Below are 25,653 nucleotides of genomic sequence, written 5' to 3' on the forward strand. Positions count from 1 at the left end.
TTATAATTTTGTTTTTAGTAAGGGACATTTATTCAGAAGACACATTAAGCTTAGATACAGAATAAATGAAGTATTATACAAGCTACAATTCAATAGTGAATTTAGAAAAGGAATCCACGCCTCTTTGTCAACTGTGTCCTGAAGTCACTGACACCTAATGTTCTCTTGGGGACAAAAAGGCCAACAAATACTGAGCCTCTTGAGGAAGGATTTGGAATGAGCCAGCAAGACGCTGTCTTATTCTTGTGTTAAACCCCAATACATCCTCATTTTACCCTAAGCCTCCCAAGATATACAGTAAGGAACTACATAAAGTCCAAAGAAAGGAAACTCAGATAACAGACAGAAAGGACCAATGATGAAAACTTTTCCATCCAACTCAAGAGTCATAACACAAAACTGCAGGAAGTCTAAAATTAATTATACCTTACATTAGCACAACACTCATCAGTCTAAAAAGCTATTTTCTGTCCACTAGTCATTCAATGAAACCTGAGCATCCTATGTTCAGTCCTCTTCAAGGAGGGCACAAAGATGAAGGAGGCACAGTTATACTTTCAAGGAGCTCACTGTCTACTTTGACCTTTACAACCTTGTATACCCTTATTCCTGCTTGGCAATTAAGGAAACTAGGATTGAACTGTGGTCAAGAGCACAGGCTCACAGCTGTGGTACTTTGAGCAAATTATTTAATCTCTGTAAGCCTCAGTTTCCTCAAAGTAAAAAGGGAATAGTCATATCTACCTCCTGTGGGTTTGAAGATTAAGTGTTGTCAAAAGTTCAGAAATAAGCTACAAGGATATATTGCATAGCACAGGGAATAGAGCAATATTTTATAATAACTATAAGTGGAGTAAAACTTTTAAATATTGTGAATCACTAGGTTATACACCTGAAACTTACAAAATACTGTAAATCGACTGTACCTTGGTTTTTGTTTTTTAATTTTTATTTATTTATTTATGTCTGTGTTCGGTCTTCGTTTCTGTGCGAGGGCTTTCTCTAGTTGCGGCGGGCGGGCCTCTCACTGTTGCGGCCTCTCTTGTTGTGGAGCACAGGCTGCAGACGCGCAGGCTCAGTAGTTGTGGCTCACGGGCCTAGTTGCTCTGCGGCATGTGGGATCTTCCCAGACCAGGGCTCGAACCCGTGTCCCCTGCGTTGGCTGGCAGATTCTCAACCACTGTGCCACCAGGAAACCCCTGTACCTCAGTTTAAAAAAAAATTTGTTTTAATCTTTGGCTGCGTTGGGTCTTCATTGCTGCATACGGGCTTTCTCTAGTTGCGGCAAGAGGGGGCTACTCTTCGTTGCGGTGCGCAGGCTTCTCATTGCTGTGGCTTCTCTTGTTGTGGAGCACGGGCTCTAGGCTCAGGGGTTTCAGTAGTTGTGGCACGTGGGCTTAGTTGCTGTGTGGCATGTGGGATCTTCACAGACGAGGGATCGAACCCGTGTCCCCTGCATTGGCAGGCGGATTCTTAACCACTGTGCCAGCAAGGAAGTCCCTGTACCTCAGTTTTTTAAAATTTTCAGAAATAGCAGAAGTAAAACACTGGATCACTGGAATAGTAGTAAAAGTTTATTGCACACACACACAATCACACACACACACACACATACACACAACAGTTTGCAAACTGGGGCACTCAGAACATGGAAAGAGGCTCAAAGGCATATTTTTATAAAGCAGCTTATACAGTGAGGAGACAGTGGTTGTTTATTCTTCACAGTGGTTGGTTATACTATTAAGAGTTTTCCTAGTGATAGGGAATGGGTTAAAAGTGGTTACCTCACATTAATTTTGGGGAAGTTTAGGTTTCGTTTATGATTTTCAGAGGCATTAACAAGAAGGGGCCCAAGTTAAGTTTTGCTTGTTTTACAGAATAAGCTAAATTAAGTTTTACTTGTATGACTAATCTGATTTGTCTGCTCAGGGAATTTCCAAGTCTGGGCTCCATTTGTGTTTGATTTTTAACAATGTGAAAGTACACAATAGTCCTTAGCTGGATGCCAGGCACAAAGTAAGCATTCATTTAGCCATCATCATTAAGTGGTGTGCAAAGCATTTACTATATGTTTATTTACCCCATTTCTTTTTTGTCCTCCCTCCAAACCTCATCTCATTGCCTCTACTTTGCTTCTCTTTGATCCTGAGCAAACTCTAACAACCTTGGGGCATCATCTATCCCAGCCACAGTCACTCTAAACCTTGCTCTAGCCCTAATCTATTTGATCTTCATTCTCCTGTCTCTCCCTTTCCTTATCTCTCATTTTCTTCCCTGTCCTTCCCTCTCCCCTCTCTCCAGACTCTGCCTTTGGAGTCTAGAAGCTCTGATTTGCTGTATGGCTATGGACAAATAAGTCATTTAATTGCTGAGTCTCAGTTTTCACATCTGAAAAATGGGAATAACAACATCTACTTTATATGATTGTTTTGCGCAGTAGATTATAATGTTCAAGTGCTCTGTAAATATACAGCGCCTTACAAGCGTTAGTTACTGGCGTCTCTCATCTCTATTCCCTTCCACTCTTCCTCTCCTTAGACTGTAGGACTTAGTGACTTCTTCCAAATGAAAGGTTAGGATTTAACGCCAATAGAAGTGCAGATTTGCTGGTTGGTCACGCCTTCCACGCCTAAAAGAACCAATCAGAGCGTCCGGAGAGTGGCGCGGCCTCTCTCCACTAGGAGGCCACCTTTTATAGAGCTTGCACTTTTCTCCGTCCTTGCGGACAGCTTGCTTTCGCCTTGCACCCCAGATTCTCGTCCTTGGAGGTGGGGGTCCCTCCCCTTCCTCGTCTCAAGCACCCAAATTTTGGCATCGCTCGAGGTGAATGGCGGGAACCGGAAGTGTGTGCCGCGGCGGCGGGTACCCGGCGAATCGGGTCCCAGGCGAATCGCCGGAAGTAACAATTGCTACGGGAGGTTTCCCCCAGCTTAGCTATGGCGGCGATCCCTCCAGACTCCTGGCAGCCGCCCAACGTATACTTGGAGACCAGGTGAGGGTCTGGCCTCTGGGCCTGGGCTGGCGGAGGCGACGCGGAGCCCAGGCTTAGCCGCGGGGCTGGGTTCCCGGCGCGCTCTTTCGGGAGGCCGACCTCCTCGTGGAGCCGCGGTCGTGGGGGCGGCCTGAGGGCTGAGTGGGGACCGCCGCTGCCCGCGTCCGAGCTCCGCACCGACTCGCGCTGAGACTTTAGCGACAGAGGCCCGATTGCCTTCCTCTCACCCCTCCGTTCATTCATCCTTTCATTCAACTAACGTGTATTGAATCTACAGGCCGGGGACGTAGGATCTGAGGGTCAGAGGTGGATAAAACACAGCCTTGCCTTTAGAAGCTTACAGTATAGTGAAGGAGACAGATTTGTAAATATTAAGGTTGTAAGTAGCACAGTTGTATAAACAGATTTTTAGGAGAACAGGAAGAAGCACATTTATTCTCTCCTGTCAAAGAGTGATAATATTGAGCACAAACAGCTAGTGCCGTGCCCCTGATGTGTAGCATCACATTTAGTTTAATCCTCTTAGCAACTCAGATCATGTAGGTACAATTCCAGCTTCTCTCCAGTTTTAGCAGGAGAAATGTCAAAATTTGCAGAGGAAATGGCTTGATTAAACCCATGTAGCTAGTAAGTAGGGGAACCTCATTTGGAGCCTGGTCTGTCTGCCTCACGTGCTAGGTTCTTTAGCCCCATTCATTCCATTGCCCCCTTGGAAAAAGTTAAAAGTGATCTTTCCAAAGTAGGACAAATAACCTTAAGTAACTTCTTACTACTACAACAGTATAAAATTGAAATTCTGTAGTATGACCTTCATCCTGGCCTTTGCCTACCTCTCTCCCTACATCTGCTGTTCTCACATCAGCAGCCAAGGTCCAGCCATCGTCTTTCCATCTTTCTATTCTTGCCCATGCTGCTTTTCCATCAGAGCACAGTTCTCTCAGATGCTGCTCTTGCCCCTTGGCCATTTTCCCCACCTTCTTAATGAGAAAATTCTACTTTTTCTGGCCTCAGGTTGAAAGTATGTTATTTCTGAATTCACCTGTTAGTTTTTTTAATTACAACATAAATCAAAATTTAAATCCAAGCAGTTGTAGAAGTGTATAGAATAAGAAGTGAAAGCAACTCCTCTCTGTAAAAATACCATTAATAGTTTGTTGGATGACCATCCAGATCTTTTTCTCTGTACACATAGGCATCTCTTTTATGTTCTATTTTTAAACAATAATAAGATTGTATGAACATATTATATATATATATTTTTTCTGTAATTTGCTTTTCTTTCGCACACTAGTACATGCAGCCTTCCGTAGTATGGATATTTCATAATTTAGTCATTCCCTCTTTGAAGACTTAAATTGCTTCTCATATTTTTTTTTGTTAGGACAAATACTGGCATAAACATCCTTGCACATATTGTATTCTTAAGCATTTTTGTAAGTTTCTCCATAGAATAGAAACTTAGAAGTTGAAATTGCTGTCAAAAGGTATGCACATTTCAAACTTGTATAGGTATTTTCTGATTGCCATTCCAAAAAGGTATTCCCTGTATTTTACAAATATCCACCAGAATGTTGCTCCGTGAGAGGAAAAGCACTTAGAACTGTATCTTGCACAGAGTAGTTGTTAATCCGTGTTGAATGTTAGGAGTGTGAAGGATGAATTGCCAGTAGAAAGGCTTTTAGAAAGCTATGTTCTAGCACATAGTACATTTATTAATAGAGTGCTTACACTGTGCTTGGCACTGGGTATTCAGGCTATACAGAGTTGACTCAGTTCACACATTCTTGGAGCTTAAAGTCTAGGTGAGTGATGAAATGGAGGGGAAGGCACCTGTCCTAAGTCTTACTTCTTCCTTTTCCTTAGCACTACTTCTAGGGGAAAAGCACTTATCACATTGGGCAGGTATAAAGCTTTGAAGTAATCAGATTTTGCCTTTGTTGTACCCTTCCTAAATACACACAAACTGTACCTTTTTTTTTCCCCATTAGTTTTTTTAATGAATAGGTAGTAATTTACATAGCTCTAAACTACAAAAGCTTAAAAAAGATATTCACTGAAAACCTTCCTGTCTCCCATTTACCCACTTTCCACCCCCACCCAGAAACTTATATATGTATAAATAAATTTGAATTCCCTATTTTTTAATGTCCAACTTAAAAAAAATTACAAATTAAGTGTAAGATTTTTTACCCCTAATTCAGGGGTTGGTTATATTGGTTTCCAATGATCAGTGATTTCTTGTATACAAGGTGTTAGAATTTTTAGTTGTCCATGGTTATTTTGCTTAAAAGAAGTACCAGAAGCCCCTGCATGGTTTACTCAAAGGAGGTATCTGTGTTTATGTTATTTGCATTGTGTTGTTTTCCTTTGCTGAGCATGAAATCTGATGTTTATCATAATTTCATGATTTATAAGCTTGAAAAGGAAGAGTCATGGAGCAGTCCCATAACGTTTCTGTCTGCTGTGACCTTGTTCTTGACTGGAGCTCTACTGTCCTCTCCCCCTGCAGCATGGGGATCATCGTGCTGGAGCTGTACTGGAAGCATGCTCCAAAGACTTGTAAGAACTTTGCTGAATTGGCTCGTCGAGGTTACTACAATGGCACCAAATTCCACAGAATCATCAAAGACTTCATGATCCAGGGAGGTGACCCAACAGGGACAGGTACAGTTAAGTCAACGTTAGTTTCTGAAGCCTCATGCTGTTATAACTGAGTAGAAGGTAGCCAGGGCTCTCTTCCACATACCAGGGACTGGGTGACTACTTCTGCCCTTGCTAGCACACCCCCTTCCCCAAACACACACAAGTGGAATTGACCAGAAACCAATCTTGACTCCCGGACTTTATAGAGTTTCTCATATCTTCCGTGTATTGCTTACTAAGAGCAAATAATGTTTGCCTGAATTATAGTAATGCATAGAGTAGTCTGGATAATCAGGAGGAAAGAAGGACATTTTCAGTGTTTTGAGGAAAAGAAAATAGTGGGTTCTTAGATTGATTCATTCATTTAACAAATACTGAGCACCTGCCTTGTGTCATATATTTTTCTGAGCTCTGGGATATGGCTGTGCCTAGAGAAAAAAAAAACAACAAAAAACTTCCTGCTCTCAATAAAGCAGGAAAAGGATGTGGGGATGGGATTTTAGTAGAAAGGTCAGGGAAGTCCTGTCTGAAAGATGTGGTTGGAACAGAGATCTGAAGGAAGTGAAGGAATGAACCTTGTGACTGAGAGAAGAACATTCCCATGGAGGGAAGAGTAGACCCAGAGGCTGTGAGTCAGGAGCCTAGATAGGAGATCATGTAGGACCTTGTAGGGCATAGTAGAGACTTTGGGTTTTATTCTGAATAAGATGGGAGCCATTAGAAGGTTTTGAGCAAAGGAGTGACATGATCTGACTTATTCTTTAAAAAGATCACTCTGGGAATTCCCTGGCAGTCCAGTGGTTAGGGGTCTGTGCTTCCACTGCAGGGGGCACGGGTTCGATCGCTGGTCGTCAGGGAACTAAGATCCCACATGCTGTGTGGCATAGCCAAAAAAAAAAAAGGTCACTCTGACTGCTGTTTGGCGAATAGATGATGTGGGGCAAGAGTGAGAACTGGGAACCAGTTAGAAAGCTGCTGTAGTCATCCAGTCTAGATATATGTGGTTGGACTAGCCTAACAGTATAGATGGTGGTGAGAAGTGACTGGATTCAGCTTATGTTTTGATAGAAATGGAGCCAGTGCTGAGGTTGGAAGCTGGGAAGGACAGGCGTGTGAGAAAGAGATGGTCAAGGATGACTTCAAGGGTTTTAACTGGAGTTTAGTGAAATGTGAAGGTGGAGAGAGGAGCATGTTTGGAGGGGGAACATCAAAAATTTGGTTTTGGTTCTGGACACACTATGTTTGAAATGCTTGTCAGATCTTCTGGTGGAAATGTTGATTAATGGGATATGAGTGTGGAGTTCATGGAAAGGTTGGGGATGGAGGTATGAATTTGGGAGTTATCATTGTTGAGTTGGGATTTATTAGTGAAATTGGTAGATGCCAACATTTATAAGTTTCAAGGGCCCTTGCTTCCCAGTCTGCATTTTCTCTCTGCTAATTCCTATTCCTGCTCTTTTGCCTTTAAATAAGCTTGGTTCTCTCTGTGGCAGTTTTTTCTCAGTCTTTTTCTTCCTTGTCATTCTCAGTTGTCCTTTATCCTTTATGATGAAGAGGCATTCTATTTTTTCAATATATATGGACGCATTTCAAAATATAGAATATAGAGGAAAGTAGAAAAAAGAATGGAAAAATCACTCATAAGAGGGAATTTCCTTGTGGTCCAGTGGTTAGGACTCTCTGGTTGGGGAGCTAAGATCCTGCAAGCCACGCGGCGTGGCCAAAAAAGAAAAGAAAAGGAAAAAAAAAAGCACTCATAAGTTTAGCTCCTAAAGATTCCTAACCACCATTAGCTACTCCCCCAATGTCCCACCTCTCAGAAATGATGAACGTTAACTTTTGGCGGCCATTATTCTAGACATCTTTCATTTCAGATACCTAGTTAAAATGATGGATAACTAGCTAGATGGAAATAATTTCAAGAGAATAGGCTATGTCATGCATGCTATTGTTTTTAAAACAAAAAGTATTTTATTTAATTTTGTATATACTTAACAGAAAAATTGACTTCCTGCTGTGAAAGATGAGACACTTAGTACTTAAATTTCTACCCATTCGTATTGTTTAGGGAAAACTTAGTTTTACTTGCTTCCTATGTTGGGAAAAACTCAGTTCTTCCCTCCTGGGTTTTTCCTTTACTTTTATATGGTTGCACAGAACACTTCACTGACACTTCTGGTCACCAAATGTATGGAATTTTTCCCCCACAACAAGCAGTTCCCTGTGACACCAGCTGTGTTTGATTAATTTGCTAGAGCAGGTCAGAGAACTCAGGGAAACCTAAGTGCTTACTTACATTTACCAGTTTATTAAAGGATATTGTAAGGGATACAGATGAACAGAGATGCTTCAGGTGAGGTCTGGGAAGGTGCTGAGAATGGGAAATTCTGTCCCCATGGAGTTGGGGTGCATCACCCTCCCAGGGTGGATGTGTTCGTCTGCTTTGAAACTCTATAAACCCTGTACTATTGGGATTTTATGGAGGCTTCCTCATGTAGGCATGATCAATTATTAGCTCCATTTCTAGCCTTTCTCCCCTCCTTCCCTCTCTGGAGAAGGGGGTGGGGCAGGCACTGAAAATTCCAAGCTTCTAATCATGACTTGGTCTTTCTGGTGACCAGCCCCCATCCAGGATCCACCCAGAGTCACCTCATTAGAACAAAAGATGGTCCTAGTGCTCTAATCACTTAGGAATTTATAAGGGTTTCAGGAGCCCCGTGTCAGGGATAGGGTCAAAGACCAAATATTAGAACAAGAGATGCTCCTGGTGTTCTTACCACTTAGGAATTTACAAAGGTTTTAGAGGCTCTGTATATATAGATACATCTTTTTTTCTGTTATCTCACACCTGTCCTCCCTCCCTTGCTCCCACTTTTTTGTTGTTAGTTTTATTTTTCCTTATCAGAGTTTACAGCGTTTTCCATTCTGCACCCGTGAGTCCCACAGTTACAGTGTGGGTTCTACATTTCAGAGGGTTCAGTGCTCACCACTAGGCTTTTCTATTCACAAGTGGTAAAAGGCAGAATTTATTGTTGAGTGGTTTTTATTGCAAGGGCTGGAAGGTGTTATATTTTTAAACTCAATCATGTTTGAGAATTTCTGCCAGTTACACTTATAGTTGAAAAAGATCATGGGGCTTCCCTGGTGGCGCAGTGGTTGAGAGTCCGCCTGCCGATGCAGGGGACACGGGTTCGTGCCCCGGTCCGGGAAGATCCCACATGCCATGGAGCGGCTGGGCCCGTGAGCCATGGCTGCTGAGCCTGCGCGTCTGGAGCCTGTGCTCCGCGGCGGGAGAGGCCACAACAGTGAGAGGCCCGCGTACCGCAAAAAAAAAAAAAAAAAAAAGATCATGACTTATTTACTGTTCTTGGGCCAGACTAATTCTCTCAGATCTTTTTAGACAATTCTGCTCCATTGCCTTCTGGTTTTGAACATGGCTTTGGAGAATACTGAGGCCAGATTTACTCCTTCCTTCAGTTCAGGGAAATTTTTTTATTTGTATTTCTGAATATTTTCTCTGTTACACTTACTGGATTTTCTGTTTCAGGAAACTAGTTATTCTTTATTTCATTGCCTTTGCCTTCCATATCTGTCACATTTCTCCTGAGTAAGTTAGATGATGTTTTTCTATTTTTTCCTGCATCCACTGAAATAATCTCAGACCTTTACTCTGTGCCTTATTCAGTTTTGAGGCCTGTCTATTCTGTTCTTTACTGCTCTAATTTATTTATTAGAGCTGTCTTGGTGTCATTTGGCTCTCAGTCTGTTTTCTCAGCTCTGCAATCTTTTCACCTTATTCTGTTGATTTGTTATCTTGTCTTTGAGCTCTTGTTTTCTTGGATTCTTATTTTTTGTTGAAGCATCTGTAGCTGAGACAACCATGGAGAAGCCCTTCTTGGATTATATTTTCTCCCTTCTTTTTTTTTTTTTTTCCCGGTACGCAGGCCTCTCACTGTTGTGGCCTCTCCCGTTGCGGAGCACAGGCTCCGGACGCGCAGGCTCAGCGGCCATGGCTCACGGGCCCAGCCGCTCTGCAGCATGTGGGATCTTCCTGGACCGGGGCACAAACCCGTGGACCCTGCATCGGCAGGCGGACTCTCAACCACTGCGCCACCAGGGAAGCCCATATTTTCTCCCTTTTTTCTCCTTCCATTTGTTGTGTATGTTTGCATAGTCTCCGTGCCATTTCTTGTTGTCAAATCCATGCTTAACGTCGGAACCTGCATTGACCTTATCTTTTATTTGCTTGGGTACAGTGTAAGTGGATTCTCTTTGTCACTCTCCCTACCTTTGTGGGACCAGTCATCTTCCCCATCCCAAATGCTAGGTTGCTTTCTTTCCATTTTATTCTAGCCTGCTGAGGGTGTGGGAGAGAACACCAGCTCAGCCCACAGTGAGCCCCTGTGGGAGGGCTGACTTCTGTTCTATCTTCCCAGACTCCATGCCGGTGGTGTCCCTCTACCCCCACCCCAGGCCCTGGGTAGCCCCTGAGTACAGCTGTAGCAGAGGAAAAAGAGGCCTCATACCTTTTTTTCGTTTTCAGCTGGGTTTCTATAACAGAAGACATATTAGTGAGAGAAAAGCATACAAATTTATTTAATATTAGTTCTGCATGACATTTCCTTTATAGGAAAATGAAGACCTGAAGAAGGGGTTACCTTGAGCATTTTTAGGCTAGGTTTGATAGAGTGGAAAGTTGTGGGAAAATGTGAACGGACAAAAGGGGTATGAGTATAAGCTCAGTGTAGTAAACTAGGGGAGACTTAGCAAGGCTTGTTCATTCAGATTCCTCTTGGGTGTCCCTCTTTCATGAAAGTAGGGATGTTCCTTTCCTCCAAGTATATGGAGGGGACCTCTCATTTGAGAGTCTTATGACCCACTTCAGAGGAATGTCAGAAAGTCCTTCCTGCACCTGCTGTTTCTCACATTCCTTCAACTTGAAATACTCATTATGCCAGGGTGCCTTATTTTGGAGTAGCATGTCCTGATCCCTGTCATGGCCCTGTGTTCCTCCACCTGACTAAGGTGGTCGTTGCTATTATCCTGACCTGCCACTCCTGAGCGCCTGTGGTGTGTGGGCTTCTGTCTTCAAGGGCTTCTTAACTTCTTCAGGGTTGTTCACCCACTCCCCTTGTTGGCTTCTCAAAATTGGAGGGTATTTGTAAGAATTCTGTGGGTGACACTCCTCCTTTCCTGATTACTACTTTTCAGAAGTGCAGGCAGAAGGATCTCTTATTTCTTTCCCTGACTGACTCTTTTCAGAATCATTGGAATAAGTTTGTCTCCTTTTTCTTATTTGGTTGTTGCTGATGAATTTTTGGCTTTGAAAGAAAGTGAATTTTTTGTGTTTGCTTCATCAGTTATTGGGGAAGGCTGAGTCTAATTCTGCTTCAGTCCACTTTCTTTATCTGAAAATGTCCTGTCAACACTTTGTTATACTTCTTTCCTGTCTTCTTCCTCTTTCTTGTTGTTATGAGATAAAATTTTAGTTCATAACACCAGTGAACTGAGAGTTCTTGATTAGTGTACAAGAATTGGAAGTGACTCAGATGTGAGTGCTCTTGTCAGAGCTTCCCTGTATTTCTGTAATTAGTTTGCAATCCTTCATAATGTCACATTTCCATGAGGTAATTTTAATGAAATTGAATCACTCAAAAGATTTCCAGATAATTGTGTCCAGCCTCAAGTATAGTGAGTGGTTGAGCTAAGCCTGTTGGCAGGCTTATGGTGGAAGGCAAACAGGAGTTAGGCCCTCCTGGGTCACTAGTATGGACTGCTGGCTGACTAGGTAACGTAATTTTTGCTTAACATCTCAGATGACCAGCATGTGGCATTCTGGGCTCTTCAGCAGGTCGATGTAGCTTTTCTATCCCCGATGTATCCTTTCTGTCCCTCAGTCCGGCTCCTCTGGAACTATACTTTCCATGTCTTTCTTTCTTTTTTTTTTTTTAATTAATTAATTAATTTTTGGCTGCATTGTGTCTTCGTTGCTGCGTGCAGGCTTTTCTAGTTGTGGTGAGCAGGGGCTACTCTTCATTGTGGTATGTGGGTTTCTCATTGTGGTGGCTTCTCTTGTTGTGGAGCACGGGCTCTAGGCGCGAGGGCTTCAGTAGTTGTGGCACATTGGCTCAGTAGTTGTGGCTCGTGGGCTCTAGAGCACGGGCTCAGTAGTTGTGGCCCACGGGCTTAGTTGCTCCGTGGCATGTGGGATCTTCCCAGACCAGGGATCGAACCCGTGTCCCCTGCATTAGCAGGAGGATTCTTAACCACTGTGCCACCAGGGAAGTCCTCCAGGGTCTTTCTGATACACCTTTGCCGGATGTTTTCTCAATTCAGATGTCTTTGACCTCCTGCTTCATTTTAAACCATTTTTCTTCTTTTAAATTTCCTTTATTGTAATAACTCTATGCTGGATCTTCTCTTAGCCCTCTGAATGTCTTTTCTCTGTTTTCTACTAACTTCTTCTCTTTATCCTCTTCCTATAAGACATGGCATCCTATCAAGCTCTTCCTTTCACGTTTCCAGCTCTGCACTTAGCCTCACAGTGCTCACCAGCTGCCGTGATTACAGTGATTAATTACGTGCTGATTATGCTGTGTGTCACCCTCATTCTGATTTCATCTCACCTCTTAGTAGCTCCAGGAACACCTGAAATTTAACGTGTTGAACAGCAAGCTCTTGTTAATTTTATTCATTTGATGAATATTTGCTAAGAATCTGTGGGGTATCCTGTACTATTCTAAGGCCTGTGAGGAGTATTTAAGCATTAGAAACCAAGGCATTTTTCTCTTCGTTGCAGAGAACCCTGCCCTGCCAAGAAGACAGTGTATTCATTATAAGAGACAACTAGAAAGTAATAATATGATAAATATGCAAATGCATTGTGGTATGCTATGGATTATGTATAGAACATTTGTTGGAATAATTCATAATGAGAGAAAAAGTACAGTGGAATGGGGTTAGAATGGGATGGAGTAATATTTTGAGGTGGGCCTTGAAGGAAGTGTAGAATTTTAACTTTTGACAGGACAGGGAAGGGCATTTTATTGATAGATTTAGGAAGAAGAGTGAATACAGAATGGAGGCACAAGTGACACACCTGTAGGGTGTGAAGGAGAACCCACCACCCCAGGTGTCACGTCTCATGCTGGACTGGCTCTGTGACGTGACCCAGCCACCTCTCCACGCCCAGGACAGATGCATAAAATGTGATTTCTAAGACCCCCGAACTGCATGCTTAGGGGAGAGTAAGGGAGGAGCAGTTTGGGGCAGAGTGCACAGAGTAGTAGGAGACAGCATGGGGGTTAAGATTGGGCCAGTTCGTGGAGACTCCCAGACGGGAGTTCAGATTTGAATTAGCATCATTCGGGGACCATATGGGACTCTTGATAAGAAAAATGTGTGAGGTCATTTAATCCAGCCGTGATATACGGCAAGGTAGTGTAGTGTGGGGGTGAACAGAGGGTTGTGGAGCCCGCTGGGCTTGGGGTTGAATCTTGGCTTCACACGAACACTTACTAAGTGTTATGTTAGACAACTTATGTGACCTTGCTGAGCCTTCTTATATATAAATGGGGAGTGTGGTTATATGTACCTCATGAGGGTTGTTGTGAGTAGTAAACGAGCAGATGTTTATAAAATTGTTAGCACAGGTTCAACACAAAATAGGAGCTCAAAAAAGTATGGGTGTTTATTATTTATTTTGGTTGTTAATTCATTTAACAAATGTCTGTTGGACTCCAGGCATTATTCTAAGAGCTGGGGATAAAATAATGAATAAGAAAGCCCTTATGGAACTCTCATTCTGGTGGGAGAGGCAGTGAACAAATAAGTATGTAGTACACTGTCAGGTTGTACATGACAAATGATATGGAAAAGGGGTTAGAGCAGGGATTCTCAGCCTTGGCAGTACTGACATTTTAAGCTGGATAATTCTTTGTTGTGGGGGCCGTCCTGTGTATTGTAGAATGTTCAGCTGCATCCCTGACCTCCACTCCCTAGATGCCAGTACAAGTCCTCGGTGTGACAGCCAAAAATGTCTCCACGCATTGTTCAGTGTCCCCAGGGGGCAGAGTCACCCCTGGTTGAGAACCACTGGGATAGTGAGGGAGGTGCTACTGTGGATAGTGTGATTAGGGAAGACTTCTCTGATAAGAAGGAATTTGAGCAGAGCTCTGGATAAAATAAAGTAATGAACCATGAGAATGTCAGAGACAAGGACAATCCAGAGGGAACGGCAGTCAGAGGTCTTAGAACCAGAATGTGCTCTGCAAGAAACAGCACAGAGGCCACTGTGGCTGGAGCAGGTGAGTGAGGGGGAGAGTGGCAGGAGGTATCAGAGAACCAGATCATGAAAAGTCTTGTAAGTTGTGATGAAGACTTTGGACTTTGTCTGAAGTGTGATGAAATGTCACTGGAGGATTTTGAGCAGAGGGCTGCCATGATGAGACTTGTTTTAAAAGGATCCCCTGACTTCCACATACAGAATAGACTGGTGTGGAAAGCAGGAGGCAAGGCCGGAAGCAGGGAGATGAATTAGAAACTTTCATTGTTGTCAAAGCTAAAGCTTATAGTTTGCACTATGGTGATAGGGGTTCTGTTGGTTCTGGTCCTCTGGGAAGCACATGCCAAGACAGAGTGAGAAATCCAAGAGATTTAATGGGGTAACACTTGTGAAAGGTAAAGGGGGGAGGGAGCAAGTGTTGGAAGGAGAAGTCTTCACATAACAGTGCAGGTCTAACGTCTGTGAAAGGAGAGAGGGAAGTGGAGAAGGAGCCAGTAGAGGAAAATGAAGAGCTGCCAGTAAGGTGGGATTTCAAGAAAGGTGACATCAACTGTCTGATGCTGCTGTTGGATCAGGCAGGGTGAGGCCTGAGGATTGACCAGTGGATTTAATGACAACGTGGTGGTTCTGATGACCTTGACAAGAGCAGTTTCAGGGAAGTGGTGAGGGCAAACATCTGAATGGAGAGCGTTCAAGAGGCTGGAGAAGAAGTGGGATGGGTTTTTTCTGGAAATTGATGAAGAGAAATGGGGAGATACTTGGAAGACAGTGTTGTTGTCGTTTTTCCAAAATGTGAAATAGTAATACCATGTTTTTATGCTGATAGGAGTGATCTCTCAGAAAGAAAAACTGATACAGGAGAAGGGAAAATTGTAGCTGTAAAGTTCCTTAAAGGTGAATGGGATTGATTAGTATGTGGTGGTGGGATAGTCATTTGAACAATTTATTTATATAGTGTATTAATAATGGATGAAGCAAGGTAAATGGGTAGAGATGTAGGAAGGAAAGTGGATTTGGTGATGAGAACATGTGAAAGCTCTCTTCCTTTTTCTCAGTGAAATAAGAAGCAAAGTTATCCACAAAGAGCAAGGAGCAGAGGGGGAATGGTGGAGGTTTGAAGACAGAGGAACTGGTGTAAACTTGGGCAGACTGCCTCCCAAGGTGGACTGTTGGTCACAACCTGCAGTCGTCTCTCAAAGAAAATGCTCAGATTATCTGAGTTAAAGGAGGCTCATCATCACTGATACTACTGTGTTTGCTTCATGTTATATACTACATGGTTTCCATGCATTGTCTTATTTAATTCTCTTAACAGTCCTATGAGACATAAGTGCTACTACTGTTCCTATTTTTTGGACAAGGAAACTGGGGCTTAGAGAGGGTAAGTATATTGCTTAAGGTTACACAGCTAGTAAGTGGTGGAGTGGGAACCGAAATCCAGATCTCTCTGACCCCAAAGGCAAGTGAGGAAGAGAGGACTCTATCTTAAGAGCTAAAGCTTCTTGGAGAACTGTAGTATTGTTTGCTGTGTTAGATCTGGTATCTGGCATTTGCCCTGGTAATCCAATAGTAGCTCCACTAGTCAGTTCACCCTTTCTGCTGTTACTAACAAAGTGATTGTATCAATTTGGGATGCTTCTGGCTGCAAGTAACAGAAAACTCAACCACAGAGGCTTAAACAAAGAGAGCTTTTGTTTTTCTCACATAACAAAATGTCAGGAGGTAAGCGGTTGCAGGCACTGGTTCATCTGCCCAGCAGAGTTGTCAGGGACCCAGGCTTGCTGTGTCCTTCCACTGCAGCATTCTCAGTGTGTTGGCCTTTGGTCTCAAACTTGTCTTATGGTTGCCAGGTGGCTGCTGCTGCTCCTGACATCACCTCTGCTTTCAAAGAAGGAAGATGAGGAAAGAGCTGTGGGTGAAAGACAGGAGTGTGTTGTCCTTTTTTAATCAGGAAAGCTATAGCTTTCCTAGAAGCTCTACTCAGTGGCTTCTGTTTATGTCAGTAAGTCAGAACTGGGTCATCTGGCTACCCCTAGCTGCAAACGGGACTGGTCAGTACCTGCCTTTTTTGTCTCTGAGGTTGAGGTAGGCCATGGAGAAGGGGTTGGAAATGCTCAGAGGATATCTGCGGTATCTGTTAGAGGCTCTCTTGCTGGAAGAGAGGCTTTGATTGGTTTGGTTAGTTGCCTTCTTGTGTCGAATGCCCCAGGTAGAGCTTTCACGTGGGCCTCCTAATGGCTAACTGGCTGACCTGTGGCTGCTTTAGGGCTGGATATTAATCCGTGATTCCATCAGCTGTGGCATGGGAGTGGTAGGCACAGGTAGCACCAAGTATGGTAATCTTTGTGTAAGAGACCACTCTCCATGTCTTAGATGCCACTCTAGTTCATCTTGAGAGGTTTCTACAGTCAGTGAGCAGGAGAAGGAGGAAGCACATCAGAGCAGTCTTGGGGATAAGACAGGTTTTTTGTTTTTGTTTTTTAAAGAAACAGAAAGCACAGATCATAAAGAAAAAGATTAAGGAATTTCAACTGCAAAAAATTCTTTGCATGAGAAGATCCCATTAAAAGAGTGAAAAAAGTAGGAAGATGGTGGAAGAGTAAGACGCGGAGATCACCTTCCTCCAAACATTCAGAGAAGAGCTAACACCTATCCTTCTCAAACTCTTCCAAAATATAGCAGAGGGAGGAACACTCCCAAACTCATTCTACGAGGCCACCATCACCTTGATACCAAAACCAGACAAAGATGTCACAAAGAGAGAAAACTACAGGCCAATATCACTGATGAACATAGATGCAAAAATCCTCAACAAAATACTAGCAAACAGAATCCAACAGCACCTTAAAAGGATCATACACCATGATCAAGTGGGGTTTATTCCAGGAATGCAAGGATTCTTCAATATATGCAAAACAATCAATGTGATAAACCATATTAACAAATTGAGGGAGAAAAACCACATGATCATCTCAATAGATGCAGAGAAAGCTTTGAACAAAATTTAACACATATTTATGATAAAAACCCTGCAGAAAGTAGGCATAGAGGTGAACTTTCCTCAACATAATAAAGGCCATATATGACAAACACACAGCCAACATCGTCCTCAATGGTGAAAAACTGAAAGCATTTCCGCTAAGATCAGGAACAAGATAAGTTTGCCCACTCTCACCACTCTTATTCAACATAGTTTTGGAAGTTTTAGCCACAGCAATCACAGAAGAAAAGGAAATAAAAGGAATCCAAATCAGAAAAGAAGAAGTAAAGCTGTCACTGTTTGCAGATGACATGATACTATACATAAAGAATCCTAAAGATGCTACCAGAAAACTACTAGAGCTAATCAATGAATTTGGTAAAGTAGCAGGATACAAAATTAATGCACAGAAATCTCTGGCATTCCTATACACTAATGAAAAATCTGAAAGTGAAATCAAGAAAACATTCCCATTTACCATTGCAACAAAAAGAATAAAATATCTAGGAATAAACCTACCTAAGGAGACAAAAGACCTGTATGCAGAAAATTATAAGACACTGATGAAAGAAATTAAAGATGATACAAATAGATGGAGAGGTATACCATGTTCTTGGATTGGAAGAATCAACATTGTGAAAATGACTCTACTACCCAAAGCAATCTACAGATTCAGTGCAATCCCTATCAAACTACTACTGGCATTTTTCACAGAACTAGAACAAAAAATTGCACAATTTATATGGAAACACCAAAGACCCCGAATAGCCAAAGCAACCTTGAGAACGAAAAACGGAGCTGGAGGAATCAGGCTCCCTGACTTCAGACTATACTACAAAGCTACAGTAATCAAGACAGTATGGTACTGGCACCAAAACAGAAAGATAGATCAATGGAACAGGATAGAAAGCCCAGAGATAAACCCACGCACATATGGTCACCTTTTCTTTGATAAAGGAGGCAGGAATGTACAGTGGAGAAAGGACAACCTCTTCAATAAGTGGTGCTGGGAAAACTGGACAGGTACATGTAAAAGTATGAGATTAGAACACTCCCTAACACCATACACAAAAATAAGCTCAAAATGGATTAAAGACCTAAATGTAAGGCCAGAAACTATCAAACTCTTAGAGGAAAACATAGGCAGAACACTCTATGACATAAATCACAGCAAGATCCTTTTTGACCCACCTCCTAGAGAAATGGAAATAAAAACAAAAATAAACAAATGGGACCTAATGAAACTTCAAAGCTTTGGCACAGCAAAGGAAACCATAAACAAGACCAAAAGACAACCCTCAGAATGGGAGATAATATTTGCAAATGAAGCAACTGATAAAGGATTAATCTCCAAAATTTATAAGCAGTTCATGCAGCTCAATAACAAAAAAACAAACAACCCAATCCAAAAATGGGCAGAAGACCTAAATAGACATTTCTCCAAAGAAGATATACAGACTGCCAACAAACACATGAAAGAATGCTCAACATCATTAATCATTAGAGAAATACAAATCAAAACTACAATGAGATATCATCTCACACCAGTCAGAATGGCCATCATCAAAAAATCTAGAAACAATAAATGCTGAAGAGCGTGTGGAGAAAAGGGAATCCTCTTGCACTGTTGGTGGGAATGTAAATTGATACAGCCACAGTGGAGAACAGTATGGAGGTTCCTTAAAAAACTACAAATAGAACTACCATATGACCCAGCAATCCCACTACTGGGCATATACCCAGAGAAAACCATAATTCAAAAAGAGTCATTGCAGCTCTATTTACAATAGCCCGGAGATGGAAACAACCTAAGTGTCCATCATCGGATGAATGGATAAAGAAGATGTGGCACATATATACAATGGAATATTACTCAGCCATAAAAAGAAACGAAATTGAGCTATTTGTAATGAGGTGGATAGACCTAGAGTCTGTCATACAGAGTGAAGTAAGTCAGAAAGAGAAAGACAAATACTGTATGCTAACACATATATATGGAATTTAAGGAAAAAAAATGTCATGAAGAACCTAGGGGTAAGACAGGAATAAAGACACAGACCTACTAGAGAATGGACTTGAGGATATGGGGAGAGGGAAGGGTAAGCTGTGACAAAGCGAGAGAGAGGCATGGACATATATACACTACCAAACGTAAGGTAGATAGCTAGTGGGAAGCAGCCACATAGCACAGGGAGATCAGCTCGGTGCTTTGTGACCGCCTGGAGGGGTGGGATAGGGAGGGTGGGAGGGAGGGAGACGCAAGAGGGAAGAGATACGGGAACATATGTATATGTATAACTGATTCACTTTGTTATAAAGCAGAAAAAAAAAGTGAAAAAAGTAAACTGGAAAAAAGTATTTGCAAAAGCATTAACTGACAAAGGATTAGTATCTAGAATAATCCTGCTAATAAAAATATATAAATTTTAAAATGTGAAACCACTCGGTAGAAATGTGGCTGTTGACAGGAGGGAAGCTAAATAGCCAGTAAACAGGAAATTACGCACAGCTTCGGGGAAACGCAGTTTAAAACACACAAGAGATCTGACACCTTTCAGACCGACAAACATTAGAAAAAGCCTGGCAAAAGGACCTCGAGCAGTAAGGGTAAGAGTGAGAGCACTGTGGGTGGGGCGCACATTGGGGCCACTTCTGGCAAGATAGTTGGGGAAATCTAGTAATGGTGAAATGCTGATACACTGTGAGCCTGCATATCCCCCATGAGGTATATAGTCCCTGAGAGCTCCTGCACTTGTGTTTGGGAGACAGTATAAGAATGGTATTGCAGCATGGTTTATGATACCAAAAACAATGGAAAGATCCTAACTATCCATCACCGTGAGAAAAGATGGTGTTGTAATCATTTAGTGGAACGAATGCTACAGAGAGCTGCATGGAACAAAATGGATGAATATCACCTACAGTGGTGACCCAAAAAAAGCTAACTGAAGAAGAATATATAGAGTATAATACCATTTATATAAACCTAAAAACATGCAAACAACAGTACATTTGTTTAGGGATACATACAATATGTAGTAGAAAAGAAAATGCACGGAAATGACAAACTCCTGGTCAGAAAGGGTAGTGGTGACCCGAGAGGAAGATGAGATCCTTCACAGCAGTTGTTAGCTCTTGGGGGAGTGGTGGAGTTGGGGTAGGGAAACAGGGTGTGTGTGCCTGGGGTCTTCGACTGGATTGGCCACACTTTATTTCTTGAGGGGAGGCTGCACAGTTGTTTGTCGTATTATTCTTTGTATCTTTTTATGTCTGAAATATTAAATACATTGAATAAATGTTTAAAGGAGAGGGCAGAAGAGTGGAAGGACTTTGAGGGCACAGAGTTTGGAAAACAGGCCTGTGCCTGTCTCCCTTGTATCTGTACTAGAGGAGGCACACAGCACGTTTTTACCACAGAGCTTCCTAATTTTTGGCTTTATATGTGATCATTGACATCTGTTGCCTGCTGTGCACCGGAGAACTCTTTAATCACTCCCTGTCCATTTCTCCACTATTCCGCATGCCCAAAGGAATGTTTTGATTGGAATTATTTGTCTTTCTGACAATTTGCTGCAAACCCTACTGAGTTGAATTAGGTTATGAAAAGATAACATATTATGATTAAATGGTGCCTTCGAGGCCCAAACTACTTGCAGTTGGTCAAACTATGCCTAGTGAGTGAAGTGGGGCTTCCATGCCCTTTCCTCTCATCTCCTTCCGATTGCTTAAGCCCCCAGGCTTTATCTGTGGCTCTTGACTGGCCTATCCTGTTTGTGGTGCCATTCATATGTTCGGTTTCAGTTCCTGGAGAGTGGGGCCCTGAGGTTCTGGCAGTCCTTGGCTTGCAGAGATCACACTTCCAAGGCTCAGCCTGCAGACAGACAGTGCACTGCTGAGTTTCATCCTCGTCATGCTCATTCAAGCCCTGGAGGTAGGGCTTGACCTTAGTTTGTCCCCATAACCCTCTTTCTCCTCTCTCATATTCAGCCCTAGCACTTCTACTAACCAACCCCCCACCCCAAGCTCAAGCAGGAACCTTGACTCTGTAGTCAGAGGGAACATACTGGTTATATAATTGCTGTTTGGAGGTATACTGGCATGTTGGAATTTTTGGAATGAATTTTTACATAGTTTGGTAGTTCAGTAATTTTCCAGAAGCATGGGTAGCCTGGGCCAGGTGGGAGGTTTCCCCAACTCTGTTAACATTCACCCCCATTCCTCTTTGCATGAGAACAGCGTTTTCTTCCTGAACCGGGGGCTGTGACAGGCTCCCTGTGGTGGAGCATCCTAAAAGACACAGCAAAGGATTTTTTACCATGGAAACACCTTAGCAGGGCCCAGGGGCCTCTGGGGGTGGACATGGTGCTTTAACATGCTACTTTCACAGCAGGCTGTAAGAGGAAGTGAGCTCCTTGCCTCTGGCCTGTTGCCTGTGTGCCAGGCAAGCAGAGTAAGCTGATAAATCTGTTCACTTTGTTTCAGGCTGTTTTGTCTTGACTGGTCAACTTGGAGAAACCAAAGTAGTTCAACAAGACATATGGTTGACTAAATAATTAAGAGAGCTATCTCCTATTAGGACATTTTTTCCTATGGAAAAATCTTATTTAACGTATCATTTTTCTCTAACAACAAAACCTGGGTGCCCAGAACAGCAAGGGTATGGACTCTTGTGGATATATAAATAACCTGTGATGTTGCTAGCAAATCATTCCCAATGCCATGTTTCTTCATATTCTCCTTACAGCATACTGCTTCTCCTCCCAATGAATTCTCCCTACTGTAAGATTATTCTTTTCTGCCACATTGCCACCCAGCACTGTCCTTGTTTCTCCTTAAGCTAGTTATCTTTGACTTAAATGAATTTTATTTTCCTTCATCTAGGTTAAGGATGACAAATAGGTTTCAATTCTTATGCCGCATCTGATCCATTAAAAATGGCTGCCTGGATTTCTGGGTTGGTAAGGATTCAGAGGCCAGTCTAAGCTCAGCAGGGAAGAGTGCTGATTGATTAGCAGTGTCTGTGATGGGCATAGGGTTAGGACTTGGAGCACTCCTGTCTAAAGTACCCATAAAAATGTAAAAAATTAGGAAACCTCTTAACACGTCAAACCATGAATGGTGGTTATTTGTAGATGGTTAGATTACAGGGAACTTTAATGTTCCTTTGATAATGATCTATGTTTTCTACATTTTGACAGTGAAAATGTATTACTTTCATAAGCAGGAAAAAAGCACTCAGTGTTATTTTGAAAAGAAACGTCTTACCTAAATGAAACCAGTGATTTGAATGTGCTGTGCCAATGCTTGATTCTGCTGCTGGGCTGTGTAGTTGCAGCGTACTTAGCACAGTGCTAGGCGTGCTCACTGATTTTCCTTGCCTGTACTCCAAAAGTCATTTAACCCTGGACCGTAGTTCTTGGTGTGAGGTGGAATGTGGGCTGATTGGTTTCCTGTCTTCTAACTGGCAGGTCGAGGTGGTGCATCTATCTATGGCAAGCAGTTTGAAGATGAACTTCATCCAGACTTGAAATTCACAGGTAGGTATATGACCTGTCTGGACTGGGTAGGAAGAGGGAGTGGATTTTAAAAGCTCATTCTTTTGGCTGTGATTCAAAGTGAATGCCTGACACCGTGGCCTGGTGCCGTGTAGCTGCCCAGCTGCAGAGCCACAAAGAGCTCTGGTGGATTAGAGCAAGCGGCCTCAAGAGTCCTGAGCGATTCAGAGTGCCGATCTGAGTGATCTTGATTCTAACTACTTGTTGAATGTTGCTGTTACCAGCTTCCTCAAAGAAGCAGTTGACCTTCTTGAATTTTTGAGGGGAATTGAGAACATGGTCCAGAGTTTAGCAGGGATCATCATGGATAGAGGCTAGGGAGTAGGTGAAGACAAGGAAGATGAGGCCATCGGGTAGTGCAGTTGTTAGCCCTTGTGCAAGGGCAGAGTGCCTGCCCTGAGGGGAAGGTTGTCTGGTCGGGTGGTTGGTCTGGCTTCTTTTTATCCCTAGGCTGGTGTTGCAGATCCAGGCTGGAGCTATGGGGGTTATTCATACTCTTTCCTCTCTCCCTTTTTCCCGCCAGGGGCTGGAATTCTCGCAATGGCCAATGCCGGGCCAGACACCAACGGCAGCCAGTTCTTTGTGACCCTGGCTCCCACCCAGTGGCTTGACGGCAAGCACACCATTTTTGGCCGTGTGTGCCAGGGTATAGGAATGGTGAATCGAGTAGGAATGGTGGAAACAAACTCCCAGGACCGTCCTGTGGACGATGTGAAGATCATTAAGGCATACCCTTCTGGGTAGACTTGCTGCACTCTTGGGCACACCCAGGTCTTCTGAGATGGCCCCAGTGAACCAGTTTCCAGATGACCTAAAATGACACGTAACTCTAAACTGCATTTTGGTCTTGCAAATCTGAGGCGCTGAGGAGGCCTGGGGTCTTGGGTGAGTTAGAGATGGAAGTGTATTTTAATAGGATGCTTCTTTTCTCTTCCCCAGTGCCTGTGTTGACAGAGCATTTGCAGAAATGCCCATGCGTGATTGTTCACAGGTTACTGCTCACTGCAAATGACCCATACTGCTCCTTCTTGTGTGTATCTGCTCTATACACTTGGAACGAAATGAAGCCAACTCTGTCATTTCGCAGTGCCTAACCAGCCTCTTCTTGCAGAAATTTATATTCTGGGCTACACTGCAGTCTTTGGTGGCTGACAGCTGTAGAATTCAAAACCAAGTAGTGTCTATCAGCCTTCTTAACTGTGTGCACCCCCTATTTCAGTCCTTTGCCTTTGTTCTTCCAGGGATTGTATGCATCTCTCTATATATTTTCCCTCTCAAAACCAGAACATCAACACTGCTGTTTCCGACACTTAGACATCCCACGCAAAGCCACATTGAATTTTTGCCAAGTGAAAAATGCATCCAACAATCAAGTTTCTAAGAATGTGTCAAGTGGGGAATGATAATGTGTAATAATTGAGAAATTAATTTATTAAAAAGAAGCAGAAGCATTGACCATTTTTTCCCCAGGAAGGAGTAGAAATCTATAGTGAGCATATGGAAAGACTATGAATTCTTAAAAAGCAGTATCCTCATAAAGGAGAAGCACCACTTAAGTTTTTTTTTTTTTTTTTTGCGGTACGCGGGCCTCTCACTGTTGTGGCCTCTCCCGTTGCGGAGCACAGGCTCCAGACGCGCAGGCTCAGCGGGCCGTGGCTCACGGGCATAGCTGCTCTGCGGCATGTGGGATCTTCCTGGACTGGGGCACGAACCTGTGTCCCTTGCATCGGCAGGCGGACTCTCAACCACTGCGCCACCAGGGAAGCCCACCACTTAAGTTTTTTAACCTAAGACTTTAGAGAAACTAGATAAGAGATTTTATATATATATTTTTTAATCTTTCTGATTTTTTTAGGGAGGGGGCGGTGAGAGAAAGGAAGTTAATACCTATGGAATACATAGAACTTCCAAAATAAAATGCCATTGATGGTTGAAATCACTGCTGTAGTTTGACTTTAAATATTGTATGAGGTTCTAACAGCCATTTGGACCTCTGAACCCTTTCAAGTAGTATTGCAGGACTGATACTAAAGTTTTCATATCATTTTAGGTTTTTGCATCTCTAGTAGACTTCTCCCATCCAATAATAGGTTTGACTTTAAAAAAGCAACACAAAAGAAAGAAGTAAGTGATGTTGATTAGCATTTCTGAGTGAGGGGGAATCCCCTGTAGATTAACCAAGTGGATGTGCTGAGAGACCTGAACCATTCCCTGAACTTGGAAGAGATACACCTGCATGTCATCACAAGCCCAGAGGCAAAATGTGTTGTGGTGTTTGTTTTCTTTTTCTTTTTTTTGCGGTACGCGGGCCTCTCACTGTTGTGGCCTCTTCCATTGCGGAGCACAGGCTCCGGACGCGCAGGCTCAGAGGCCATGGCTCACGGGCGCAGCCGCTCCGCGACATGTGGGATCTTCCCGGACCGGGGCACGAACCCGTGTCCCCTGCATCGGCAGGCAGACTCTCAACCACTGTGCCACCAGGGAAGCCCCATTGTGTTTGTTTTCTTAAATGGGTTGTTTGTTGATTGAAAAGGGGATTATAGCTTAACTGTTCATCCTTATCACTCTACATATTTTGGAAATGGTGATTTACTTTATGGAATGGCCAAACAAGGTTCTGTTCCCCAAGCCTTCCCCATGTTCAGCCTCTTTCTCCATCTTTCTGTCTCTTTTCTCTGAAAAACAAAAAAGCAGAACCCATCAACAAACTATATAAATGACTTTGTAACCTCCCAGAGATGGTTTTGGGGTATAGAGTACTATTCTGGGAAAATAGAAATACATTTCTTTCAGCCTGGACTGGGTGGACATAATTGGACCCACCTCTAGGAGCAAGGAATAAGACACTCAACCACTGACCTTCCAGAATTATAATCCTGAAAATCCCTGCTTTCACCCAGGTCATTGAGAGAGGTGGAAACGTATTATCGCTACTTTGAGAAGTAAAGAAGGTTGTGATTACACTGGGAAGAGCTACACAGGCACAGCTCCTTGTTTCTGGATAATATACCAAATGTATGCCAAGGTGATCACACATGCAACATATGCCAGTTTTCATAAAGGATGTGACCTCAAAGAGTAAAACTTGAACTGTTTCAGTTTCCAGTGATTCTGCCAGTTAGCCAGAGATATAGAAATTCCTGACTCTGTGTAAAGGGAGCTTGTGTAAAAGGAATCCTGGTTGATCCCTTTGTCATAC

The 25,653-nt window shown here is 42.9% G+C and overlaps 1 protein-coding gene across 1 annotated transcript; it reads left to right on the plus strand.

The window, feature by feature from the left end:
* The first annotated feature begins 2,739 nt into the window (after nucleotides 1-2,739).
* PPIL1 (peptidylprolyl isomerase like 1) lies at nucleotides 2,740-25,653 on the plus strand. The gene is made up of 4 exons (XM_060021907.1): nucleotides 2,740-2,992; nucleotides 5,502-5,656; nucleotides 22,368-22,436; nucleotides 22,978-25,653. Exons 1-4 carry the CDS (start codon nucleotides 2,937-2,939, stop codon nucleotides 23,196-23,198), a joined length of 501 nt encoding a protein of 166 aa, XP_059877890.1. The 5' UTR covers nucleotides 2,740-2,936; the 3' UTR covers nucleotides 23,199-25,653.

Source organism: Delphinus delphis, chromosome 10 (genome assembly GCF_949987515.2).
Source record: "Delphinus delphis chromosome 10, mDelDel1.2, whole genome shotgun sequence".
NCBI classification, from domain to species: Eukaryota; Metazoa; Chordata; class Mammalia; order Artiodactyla; family Delphinidae; genus Delphinus; species Delphinus delphis.

What these genes read in the sequence shown, in the direction of transcription:
- PPIL1 (XM_060021907.1), top strand. Translation starts at nt 2,937, where the DNA reads ATGGCGGCGATCCCTCCAGACTCCTGGCAGCCGCCCAACGTATACTTG. An exon ending in AACGTATACTTGGAGACCAG is followed by an intron (nt 2,993 to 5,501) that starts GTGAGGGTCTGG and finishes CTCCCCCTGCAG; the next exon opens with CATGGGGATCATCGTGCTGG. An exon ending in AGGTGACCCAACAGGGACAG is followed by an intron (nt 5,657 to 22,367) that starts GTACAGTTAAGT and finishes TCTAACTGGCAG; the next exon opens with GTCGAGGTGGTGCATCTATC.